The sequence below is a fragment of the Falco naumanni genome, chromosome 10 (assembly GCF_017639655.2).
Source record: "Falco naumanni isolate bFalNau1 chromosome 10, bFalNau1.pat, whole genome shotgun sequence".
Classification (NCBI taxonomy): Eukaryota; Metazoa; Chordata; class Aves; order Falconiformes; family Falconidae; genus Falco; species Falco naumanni.
The window spans coordinates 26,064,638-26,076,738 of NC_054063.1; the positions used below are offsets into that span (position 1 = coordinate 26,064,638).

A 12,101-nucleotide genomic window follows, 5' to 3' on the forward strand; every position below is an offset into this window, starting at 1 on the left:
TTTTGAATGAGAATAACAGTGAACTCCATTGTCATTCTTCAGAGTGCCAGAACCTCAACTTACGTAGAATGACAATCATGTTATGCTGGTTAGGATCTGGTTCAAAACATTGATACTCCACAAGATGGAAAATTTAGTTAAGATCATCCTTTTGAAGACTCTGTGTACATAAAGAAGTGATATGATCTGGTGCATAATAATTGTAAACTTTTTCCTTCCCAAATCTCTGTGGGGAAAAAAAGAGCTTTAGGAAACATGTTAATTTCCTGCAATAAGTAGTCATTTAATTAAAGAACAAAAGTAACAGGAATCAAAAATGCTTGCAGCTGTGATTCTGTTAGACATTATATAAAAAAGAATGAAATTATAATACATTAAATTAGTTTTTAGAACATGAACTTAAGTGTTTTACAAACTAATTGCGGTAAGTTCAAAATGTCTTGTCAACATAATACTGAATGACAGTGTGTCATGTCCATTTATGTCAGAGGCCTTGGAATGGTAAAGCCTGTACATGCACAACATCTCCTTTTCCAAGATAGACTGCAAAACAGTTTAAAACAAGTGTTAAAGGAGAGTAGTAGGTTCTTTCAAGTAGCTTTACTTCAGTCTTTTTCAGCAGATCATCCCACTCCACAGGCCATCGCTCTTCTGACTTCAGAGCGAAGTACATCTCTGGTGTCTCTTTCTGTAAGTGCTGCAGAGACTTCATCTGCAGAGTCCTTCTTTCACATAAACATCAAGGTATCCTGAACTGAACTTTAGGGAAAGACTTATATATTCCCTGATGTGTGTTCAGCAGCAATATCAAAAAGTAAAGACAGATTCTTCTCAGAAGAAAATTTCTATGGCCTGTGAAATCTAGGAGAAATAAGAGACATTTTTCAAACCACTTTGAAATTAACTAAAAAATATATATAATTTTTAAAAATTCTGTGTTAGATTAACAAAAAAATGGGTGTTGTTTTTTTTTAAACTATTAATTCTTTTTAAAGGTACAGTAACAGTACTGAAGAACATTAGCAACTTTTTAAGTCTTAATTTTCACCAGCACATTTTGACATGTGCCATGACACTAGTGCAGTTACAGTCCTCAGGGTCCGGTCTAACAAGCCCAGTTTAACAAGTTTAGAGTTACTTGGGAATGCAATTGCAAATACAGGTGTGGGATTGATTCTTTTCTTTTAGGAGTTAAACCACAGTTTGTCATTGGTAGAAATGTTCTTTATTGTGCAGTGATCCTGTTATAAGAGTTAAGCAATGTTGTGCTGATGCTTTGGAAAATATGAAGACATACTGTTGGTTTAATGTAATGTCTTAAGAGGCTGTCTGCAATAAATCTGCTCTTGCTCTGTAGGCTTGTTCTTTTGGCTGAGATACGTAATTAAAGTCCCAATCATTTGTAATGCTGTAGCACTAATTGTAAATTGTAAGCCTGTTTACTCCTAATATCCTGAACAAATTTCAAAATATATCATTATAATCTATTTAAACTCCCAAGGTAGCTTCAATTGGAGAATGTATATCTCACTTTCAGACTTAAACTGCAGCCTTTCCATTGTTTTTTTCCACTTATTTCATTCTATTAGTGCATTGGTGTCTTGCCATAAACATTGAGTGTTAGTCCTGTAATATTAAAAGGGCCTAACAATTGCATGAACAGGCTGGAATTCTATAAATATATCAATTAGATCAATATACATTGTATTTGTGACTCAAGTGTATTTGTCTAGACCATCTTTTCACTGAACATCCAAAGCTCAGTTAAAGCTGGAATTCATTGCCAATTCCGAAATAAGCGTGGAAATGTGGGCCCAGGCACTGCTGAAATGAGCCTTCCAGGATGCCAGACTGCACACCAAGCTCCCTAGTGCAGTGTCAGGCAACTTAATTTAGCAGCAAGTACACCTTACAGACATGGCAAGAGCACACTGTGCTCCCAGCAACTCCTAAGATTGTGTTTTAAGAGCAATCGGACTTGCTCAAGAGACCTAATAGAAATTGTAGGAAATAACCAATTGCTATTTCAGTTTTTCTCTAACTAACAAGGTCTTTCTGCAAGTAACAATGGCTGTGGAATCAGCCTCCCTCATGTTTTTCCCCAGTTAGAAGAGGGAAATGAATGTTTTCCTGCATGTTTAAACATAGTACCTGTCATCAGTGCTGGCACGCGAAGCAAGCACTATATTGACAAGGTTCACACCAGCCCAGCCGCTGCAGAGTGCCGAGAGTCCAAGCAGTGCTCTCTCCTGACCTCGCTGCTGGGCTGCCATTAAGGGTGCTCAGGGCGGGTTGCGCTCCTTCCAGTAGCAACTGGACTGACATTTGAGGGATACTGACAGCTACAGGCTGAACCAGTTAGAACAAACCGAAGTAGAACAAACATGTTACTGATGGGCATTATGTATGGCTTGTTACGGTATGTAGAATGTTACGTTTCTTAGCAGGGAAGTTGCAACCTTTGTGATAAGGTTGCACACTCAAGTACATTAAATTCAAAAACCTTTATACAGTGTATTGTTTGTGTACTTTATTTTTTTAATGTTATACCCTACATTTAATTTTTGTCATAGGTTTTGAATCTTTGGCGCAAAGAACGCAAGCTGAGTGATGTTCTGGAGAAGGTCTGAGGGCTTGTCAGTACATGCTAATCAAAAAAACCACACCCAAACCCACCAAAAAAACCCAAAAAGAACCCCAAACCACCAAACAGAAAAGCCAGGTGCTAAACAGGAAGATAAATGCTTCTGTTTTCTTTTAAAATAGAGCTTTCTTTGCATATTCTTCTCCCACATTCAGCATGTAAGAGCAAGATCTACAGATTCAGGACTCGGGCAGCAGGTACTGGAAATAAATAGCTGGAAAACTGACCTTGTCAAATGTTTGCTTGATGCATGTACCTCCATTTCATTACTTTTGTATTCATTTAGTTCTTTCCGAATTGCTGCCTAGGAATCAAAAATAGAAGAAGATTAGAAATACAAAATAAATTGTTAAACACTACAAAATACCGGACTTGCAGAACAGGAGTTTTCCAAAGTCGAAATACCTGGTATTAGGTATAGCAAAGCATACCATGCCAGTAGAGATGCTGAATATTTAGGTTATATTTATTGGTGATATGATACTTATTTGTTACTGATTGCTGACAGGGTCGCTTCTGTCTAGAAGCAATTCTGACAGGAGAATAAACCCACAGTGCTTACTGTCTCACATTTAATAAGATCCCTGTTAAAATTTATTAATAATTAAGAGAAGTTGCTAAGAAACTGATCAGCTGGTCAACTGACTTTTGTGGAATTTGAGTGTCTATCAGTTTTAATAAAGATCAGACCATTTGCCTTACCACAACTTGCAAATGCCAGTCCAGACTGTTATCACCTGTATCCATAGGATTGCACAGTCATAAGTGAAGAAAAAATGGTGTCTTTTCAGATTAATAAGGAACTTCAAAACTATAAAAGTGAGAGCATTCTTGTGTTTAAATGGCAATTGCAAGTGAACTGGAACATACTGATGCTTTCACAGATTCTTTTATATTGGGTACTTCGTAGTTTAGCTGCCTAAAATTATGAGGCTTGTACCTATGGTTCATGTTTTATATCAGAGATTTGGTTTATTAAAAGGAAAATTAGGAAAAAACATGTATTTGTCTCTGAAACAGAAGTTTTTCAGTCAATGCAATGGTCAAACTCCCAACCCTGCATTCCTGATGTACGCCACTAGTATATGCAGTTAAACTCTGTCACTTTCTTTTTAGCTTATAAACCTGCCTAGTTAACAATACAAAACCAGTAAAAACAGGAAAAGCCAAATTTTAATACATACCCAGTATGTACAGGGAAAATACAAAATATTTTTTCAATTAATATATAATAGCTTATTCACCATTTTAGTGAGCTCAGGAGAACACCTAGAAAGACATTGCTCCTTTTCTATATGAGTCCTCTAAACCTGCTTGTTGCACTTTCTGCTGGGGAGACACAGGAATGGAGAGTGAATTGTTTGATCTCCACATCTCACGACAAAACAGTTCTGCATTTGCCATTTTACCCAGTAATCATCTTGGCATTCCTACTCATTCTGCTTGCTGCAGCCCTGAAACTTACTCAGCAACTGTTCTATCTGGAATCATGCCGAACTTTTTTTCTTACTACTCAAGCATCTAGATGTGAAAGTGAAATTGGGATGTAAATCTGCTACGTAGCAGGTATGCAAGGGCACAAAAATGAGTGGTTGTTTATATTCATGAAAATGTGGGATCAAACGACTCCTTGAGTATTTATAGGAAACAGGAAAGGAAATATTTGCATGTTTAGAAACATAATGGAGGATATTTGCATGTTTGGGGCAAAACTTCAAGTCTGAGGATAAATGTTAATAGTGTATCGGCTATTGTAATTGGAGATGTTTGAGTTCTAGCCCTAAACCATTATGAAAGATCGTATCCACCTTTTTGTTTTGGGTTTTGTTTTTTTTTTCTTTCTCCCCAGTTGACAAGCTGGGTAGAAGCCTTTTTATTTTTATAAATAGTATTTTTTATGACAGTATGCATTGGTCAGTGTGGTTTCTGCATAAAATATAATGGTAACATTTACAGAGATTAAATGTCTTTGCAGAATCTGACATACCGTTATAGACAATGCAAGTAGAAAGCAGTAATATGTCATTCTAATTATGTCAGTACCTTATCTGCTGCTGATAGTCTTGTCCACGGTTTATCTGCTCGCCTGTCATAGTCCTGTGCTTTTGCCACTTCCACATAATCACTAAATCGAATCAGGATTTTTCTGTCTCTTAGTTCATCAACCGTAGGTCTCTGGTTAAGCTGCATTAAATAGATTTGTAAAATAAAACCAGTGTTAATAACAAGCATATTGGTAAAACGTGCAACATTTTCTGTTTCCCATCTTAGCTTAGCGTGCACTTATGCATATGGGAAAAAAATCCTTGGAAATGCCAAGGAAATACTCAGTCCTTCAGAGGGTTGTTAGGAGAGTGTTAGTGGTTTAAATGGAGTTCTGGGCTGCAGCACAATGGCTTTATAATGGACAAAAGAGGAAAATATTTTAACCTGGATATTGATAAAATGTGTTTAACTAAGTAAAGGAGTCATGAATTTATGATCATCTATGTATAATAGCGTATTCTGTAGGGGTTCCTTGCTACAGTCAGTGGCAGATTGTGTAAGGTTTTCAGGACTGGACCAATTGTAAGAATTTCAGTTTGGCTTTAACAAGTTATCAGCATATTTGGCTTAGAATTCCAGTAGGGATCCCTAGGAACAGAACAACAAGATCTAGTTCTGCTTCTGAGAGTACCTTAAATGCAAAGAGAAATTTATTGTGGGAGCACACCTGCTGCTCCACAGGGAGTCAGCTCTGCTACTGATTGCTACAAAGAATGAAGTCATCCTTTTCTAGCAAGATAGTTGCAAAATAGGCAGTGTGCAAGCAAATACCCATTTTCTGATTTAAAATTTATATGTAAATATTCCACTAAGTCTCATGTAGCCGAGATAAGGTAGATGTTTTTGTAATTCATATTCCTAGATACCACTATCTCAGGCACTGCTGAGGAGGATGTATATTAAGGGAGGTTTTGTGCAATAATGACCCTGTGACTGGTTGATATTATGTGAGCTTTGCTAAATTTCTAAAACCTAATAGAAGTTATTGCAAGATTTTACCTTTCTTGTCAGTCTCTGTTTGATTTCCCTTCTTTCTTCCTGTTCTGTTTGATCATTTCGTTCTGTGGAGAATATAAAAAAGAAGATGACTTCCCTCATGAGGAGGATTGGTATTTTCCAAAGTTCCAGGCAATAAAAATGAGCACGGAAAAATCAGTAGCTGATTCTTAGTTGTATGTTTTGTCAGTTCAGTACATCTTTCTTGTGCTCTGTTAAAACATACAGTTACCTCTCTGTAAGGATAATGTACCAGTGCCAACGTCAGCTTTTCCTGTGCTCTAAACTCCAGCTCCAGGGGGGGTTAACAAAACAACAGCAGCCACACCAGCTCTCCAATTGTATAAAATGTAGAAGGAAAATCAAAATATTCCTTAGTTTGTCATCATTTTTTATGCTTCATATTGCTGGAAGCATTCATGGCTGTTAGATGCTGAAAAGATTTACTGTATGTGCTCCAGGAAAAGTATGTTCTGTCCAGTATAGCCTTATTCTCAGGCTATATCTTTAGCCGGTCACACTGCCACAGTAGTTATCTTTGACTTGCATGCCTTTTTTCTCTGCTATTCAGGATATGCCACTGACATTAGAACCTCTTTATTCTCTCAGGGTTTTCTTTTGTAGCGTTCCATTCTAACTTAAGCCAGCTTGCTTTTGTGTGTTGTGCCTATTAACATTCAAGCCGTGATAACTCCTACACACTGGCTCTAAAAATAGACTAGAGTGCTGTAACACTGTGTGAAATATATCCTCTGCCTTAGGAAACGAATTAATGGCATTTCTATTTCTAGTACTATCTGTTACTAAATTAAGGCACAAGCCTATGACCTGAACAAATCCCAAAGACTTAGAGAGAAATGTTTAACCATTCTGGGATTCTCTAGATACTACTGTGAAGTTTATTATGCCACTTGCATTGGGTATTTCCAGTGTTAAAGCATACATGTGATTTTTAATATGCCTGGAAAAAACACTAGCACTGCATGTGAGTTTCCAAAATTATGTTTTTAGCAATGAGGAATTATTCTCCCTTATTTATATGCTCATTAGATTACACTGAAATACAATCGTAAGTATCTATTTAAAATAACATAGTAGTGCATAGCTACAACTGGCTATAGTAGAAATGTAAATCAAATCAAACTGAAATACTATAATGTGCTTTATTACAGTTCAGTGGCAAGGCACTCAAATTTAAAAGGGACTAAGACAGCTAAAATTAGTGCTCTGTCAGGGACCACCAGCTATTTAATTCTGGAATGTTTATAAAGAGAACAGGCTTAAAAAAGTAGAGTGTATTCTAAGATGTAGAGGTACCTGCAAGAAGTTACTAATATGCTTCATTTAGTTTTAATTCACCCCTTTTAGAGTAGATATTCCTATGTATTAAGAGGATTTTCGGTGGTGTAGTGCCTTTTTAAGATATGACACTGATAGGCAACGAGAGAGTTCCTAAAGAAAACCCACAAATACACATTCCTGATCAAAAATTGCTTTTGCAAATATACTAAACATGTAGAGTGACCCACTTCTGTGAGACAGTCACTCAGGCTCAGTGCTTATCCCCAGCTCCAAGAAATAAAAGAAATAGTTCTTTTAGAAAAAATAAAAAAGATTTGGTAGGAAATGCTAGCAAGAGCATTATAAAACTCAGGCATTATTAGAAAGGCAAACCAGAGAGGTTTTTCCCATCAACATCACCCTGCCTACGCTTAGATCCATTCATTAGTGAGGGCTGGTTTTATAAATCTCGGTAGAGAGACACTCCCAATTATGAAGTGGCGTGTGTAGTGCTGTAATTCATTTTGCTGCTCTGTGAATGCAACGTAACTGTACAAACCCTTACAACCTGGAGGAGGTTGTAGTAATTTCACTGAAGGCATGTATACTGCTACAGCTTTGTATGCCAGACCCAATCCAGGTGTTTTTAAAGTCCATAATGAGATTGTTGATATACCTGTTAATAGGTGACTTTACTAATTTACTAATTCACTCATAACTGAGACTAGAGTCGGTGCATCTGTCTAGCCTTATAAGATTACAACTGACAGCCAAGTGATGACCTGAGCTCTTTACAAGGTACCTAGCTTTTTATATAATGGAAGAGGTAAATAAGATAGATGTGGTTCTGATCTCAGCTGACGCTGTGTAAAGCCTGAGCAACCTCCCATTTTCAAAGAATGTATCCTTTTTCTCATTTAGCTGTGCACTTGTGAGATACATCTAACTCTACTGTGTGTGGTGTATGCATTGGAACAGTACTGGAGTCAATGAATTTGCTCCATGCTGGGAGCTTTTTAAATGAAACACAAATCTAGACCAGTATGCTTAGCTGGCATTCAGGAAATATCTTTAATTCTACTTTATCTTCTTTCTGCTTTATCTGTCTCTAAGCTCATTATATGAATGTATTCAAACTTTTTTATTATTAAAGCTGGTCAGTTTAACCCAGATTAAGGATGTAACCAGCATGCTTCAAAAAGTAAACATAAAGGAACAGATCTTTTTTCAGTAGAGATCAGCTATTCCTTAGCCAGGAAAAAACCCAAAGAAACAGCTTTTCAGAGATCTTGGGTACTGACTTTTAAAAATCTGGACCCACATATTGCAGAATCTTGGGTTACTGCTTTTTCTTGCCTCTTGTCACAGATAACAGGTGAAGTTACGCCAGGTTCATCCATTCACATTTGCAAAGAATGTATTGTTTTTTCATTTAGCTATGCATGTGTTAGATATATCTAATTTTACCATGTGCCCTGTATGCACTGGAACGGTACTGAAAACACTGATAAATGTAAGTTGACTGTGGAATTCCTTTGTGTTAAAACTGAAATGAAATCTCCAATAACTTCAATGGCAAGAGCATAAGGTTTTTTCAATGAACTACCAAGAAAGTTCTGAAACATTAAATTTTAGGTAACAAAAGGTAGATAGCTTTTATCGTAGCAAATTACAATCATATTGATAATTAAATATGAATTAAATAGCACAGACAGCATTGCGTGTATGACAAACTTCTGTGGCTTTGTGGTTTATGTTTAATGAGAACTGTTGTTCACATTATTCTGTTTTTTGTCCTCAACACTAAATAGACCATGAAAATAACAGAAGTGATATACTTTCCATTCAAGCAGAGGGCCTGCTCCTCCTCCTCCTCCCTCCTCCCTCCTCCCTCCTCCCCAAGACCCACAATGGAGACAATTTCAAAGCCCTCTCTCATCTTCCCCTAATGTAGAGGATTCCCAGCACTTGTAAGGAAAGGGATTATATGTTCATCACTTGTTTGATCCCCAGGCCAGAACACCAATCTTTAGGAAAAGAGTTGCAAGTTTCAGCCTTATGTATTTGAGAGGTGCTGAGAAAGTTCCCCTGTGACAGCGTCTGTAACAGGCCTGGAACTGTCCCTCTAATAACTCTTAATATCTCAGAATGGTTTTTCTTTGACCTGTCTTTGGGGTGTTCTCTAACGATATGAATGTACTTGCTAGGAGAATCACACCTCTGCAAGGATGCTTTCTCCATTCCATTTTAGCCTTGGTAGTATTCAGTGTATGGTTTGCCATGACAGTCCCCATCTTGAAAAATGTCAGTCCAATTCTCATTGCACTGTGTGACACTACGATTGTATTCCCCTCCTAGACATCCATAACACTGTGATCCGAATGAAAATGATTTCAAAGCCTACATTTGAACAAGTCATTCTTTTCCATACAAAATTGCATGCCTTTATCCAGTTGTAAATTCTGATTCCTGCAGCATTTGAAACTCAGGACGTGAAAAACTAAAGGTTTTAGATACAGAAAATAATTCCAGTGAATGAATTTGTCTTTTTAATATGTTCTAGAAATGCAATCACTGGTTTCAACAAGCACATATAAAATACTTTAGGAAAAAAATACTCACGTTTAAGGATATTTCTTCTTTCTAGCTCCTCAACAGCAGGTCTTTGGCTGAGTCGCCTGCGGAAAAACACCAAAATCACATTTTGTACCATGCCTGTTCTTTGCAAAGTCTGCAGTATTCTGAATTCTGGTTGGTGTTTTCCTTGGGGAGGGGACTACAAAATCCCTCTCCAGGACTCAGGAAGAAAACAAAAAATACAAGATTCCTGCCACCAGATCACTTATATTATTTTTCCCAAATGTCAGCAATGCAGGTAGAAGTTCTTCCTCTAGTTTGCTCTGCTGTCAGTGAGACGCTTCCTCAGAACACGCATCCTTTTCACCATACTTTCAGTCAGTTGGAACCAGTGCTCTCCCAACAGTTAAATTCACTCTTGAGGGGATATTTAAGGTGGTTATCAAATGAGTTTCACAGTGATCTTCTGTAGTTATCACTGCCTCTGCTTTTTAATCTCACATAGCAGCGGGCTTCCTTTTCTCTAGTAACACCAGTGGTGCATCCTGACAAAATGCAGACTTGCCAGAAATAAAGCTTTCCTGTGGTTTCCCGACTACACGTCTAACAGACCAATCCAGCAGCTCTCCTGCCTGCTGAATAAAAATCGTGTGCTGCTCACAGCCTCATGCTGTCTGAACGGAGTGTCTTATGCAGTTTCACCTCCCCTTTTCAGTAGTGCTGCTTCAGGATTGAGTCTTCAAATCATATGATCAGTGCCGTAGCGATTTTATTCTGCATACTAAATGAGACTTCCCCACGAGACACTGCTAATATCTGCAGAGAATCTCAGGTAATTGAACCCCTCCCCTACGCAGACACACACATGCTGCATTTGCTAGCTTTCAAGTAATAATCCAGCAAGCAGATCGGAAAGAGTTTATGATGCTTTCTGGCCTGCGTTCTGGCAACGTTACGGATTCTCATCGTCTCCTCTCCAGCAGATGTTGCCAAGCCAGAGATGAAGTTACAGAGACAAAGAAATATTCAGAGCAGGGATCACACTGCAAACCACTGCTGCAGTAGTTATCCCTCTACTGTGTACAGGAAATAAAGGAATTATTATAAAGTGATGTTATAACAAGATCTACATTTTATCAAATATACAAGAGGTGAAAAAATGAAGTAACTGTTGACAGACTGTAAAAGAACCAGTAAAGTACTTGATTATAATTTCTCCTTGTTTTACAAACCTTAAGAAAGACCTTCAGAATCAACTCTGTATTCTTATATTGTCAGACCAACAGCCCAAAATATGAATGCATGTCCTTATCCTTTTTGATTAATTTCCCTGAGATCGCTGGGAAAGCTCTCATCTCTGGCAACAGCAAGGCATCACAACTACTGTACCAGATTCACACCAACAAGCTTGCTTGGATGATGAGCTCTCGTGCTTAGGAACACCTCCAGCTTAACTTTCATTCTTCCTGCTCATATACTTTGTATAACCTAAGGTTTTTCTCCTGGTCTCTGGATTTCTATTTGGAGTAATGAGTCAGTTACTCCAGCAGTGGAAGTTGCAACAATCTGAGCTGAAACAGGAATGATGCTGAAATGCCCTACTAAAGGCTTTAAACGTGTATTTTTAATTCATGTTACCCTTGGACTCCTCCCTCATTTCCCTGTATGTCTCAGAAATGATACAACTCTGGCTACATTTAGTTCGAAGGAGATTAATGTGTGTTTCATACTATAAATCGGGAAGAATGATTTACTCGGAGAGCTTATCTGCAAATGAAAGGTCCACCCGACCTGCTGCTTGCATGCCTCTCTCTCAAGCCATTCTTAATTACAGCTCTTCCATGCGAGATTGATAGATCCCCCGGAATCTGTACATTAGATTTCAGAGGCCCTTTTAAAGTGAGGGATTAAAAGCCTAACAGAAATTACTAAAGCAGTGTGAGAATGCATATGTATATGAATGCTCTGTATGTTTATATATAAATAGTTATAATATGTACAGTGGTTAATTATTTAAAACCCTCTTTCCCTTTTGGCTTCAATAGATGGTAGGTGCCCAGAGACAATGGCATTTCTATGCACACCCTCTGCTTTCCCCACAACAGAAGGAAAAGGTGCAGATACACACAGGCATATACAAGTGAGAGGGTATTCCAATTCTTTTCCTGAGTTTTTCAGACACATGGGCCACACTTCCAAGCTTTTTGTCGTAGTCACGAAATGAGATGTGTAGTTTTCTTCAAAATAAAATTCTAACAGGATTTTGGAAAGCTGTAGAGTGAAGACCCCAAATACCACGAGAGGCACGATGAACTAGTAAGAAGTGGCACCACTACTTAAATCATTGCTGCCAAGCTGTAGGGACATTTTGATTCTGTCATTTTTCCTGTTTGGGAGCAGCCTCTCTCTGCCCAGAACGCCCCCCGTTTCCCCTCGCCGCCGCCCGAGCTGTGCCACATGGCAGCTGGGCTGCGGGGACAGGGACAGTGAGGGGCTCCAGTGGCCTCCGCCGAGCTGCCGACTATAACGGGGGCAGCAGCCACAGGTGCGCCAGGGC

The 12,101-nt window shown here is 38.3% G+C and overlaps 1 protein-coding gene across 2 annotated transcripts in view; it reads right to left on the reverse strand.

Annotated features, from left to right (window-relative positions):
* Positions 1-262: 262 nt before the first annotated feature.
* PHACTR3 (phosphatase and actin regulator 3) overlaps positions 263-12,101 on the reverse strand; it is a 113,932-nt gene continuing 102,093 nt past the window's right edge. For both annotated transcript variants that reach the window (XM_040609248.1, XM_040609247.1), the window contains exons 9-13: positions 9,590-9,645; positions 5,690-5,751; positions 4,688-4,828; positions 2,872-2,948; positions 263-861 (exon numbers count right to left, since the gene is read on the reverse strand). In XM_040609248.1, coding sequence (XP_040465182.1) covers positions 846-861; positions 2,872-2,948; positions 4,688-4,828; positions 5,690-5,751; positions 9,590-9,645 — 352 coding nt within the window. In that variant the 3' untranslated portion in view covers positions 263-845. The remainder of the gene's footprint in view (positions 862-2,871; positions 2,949-4,687; positions 4,829-5,689; positions 5,752-9,589; positions 9,646-12,101) is intronic.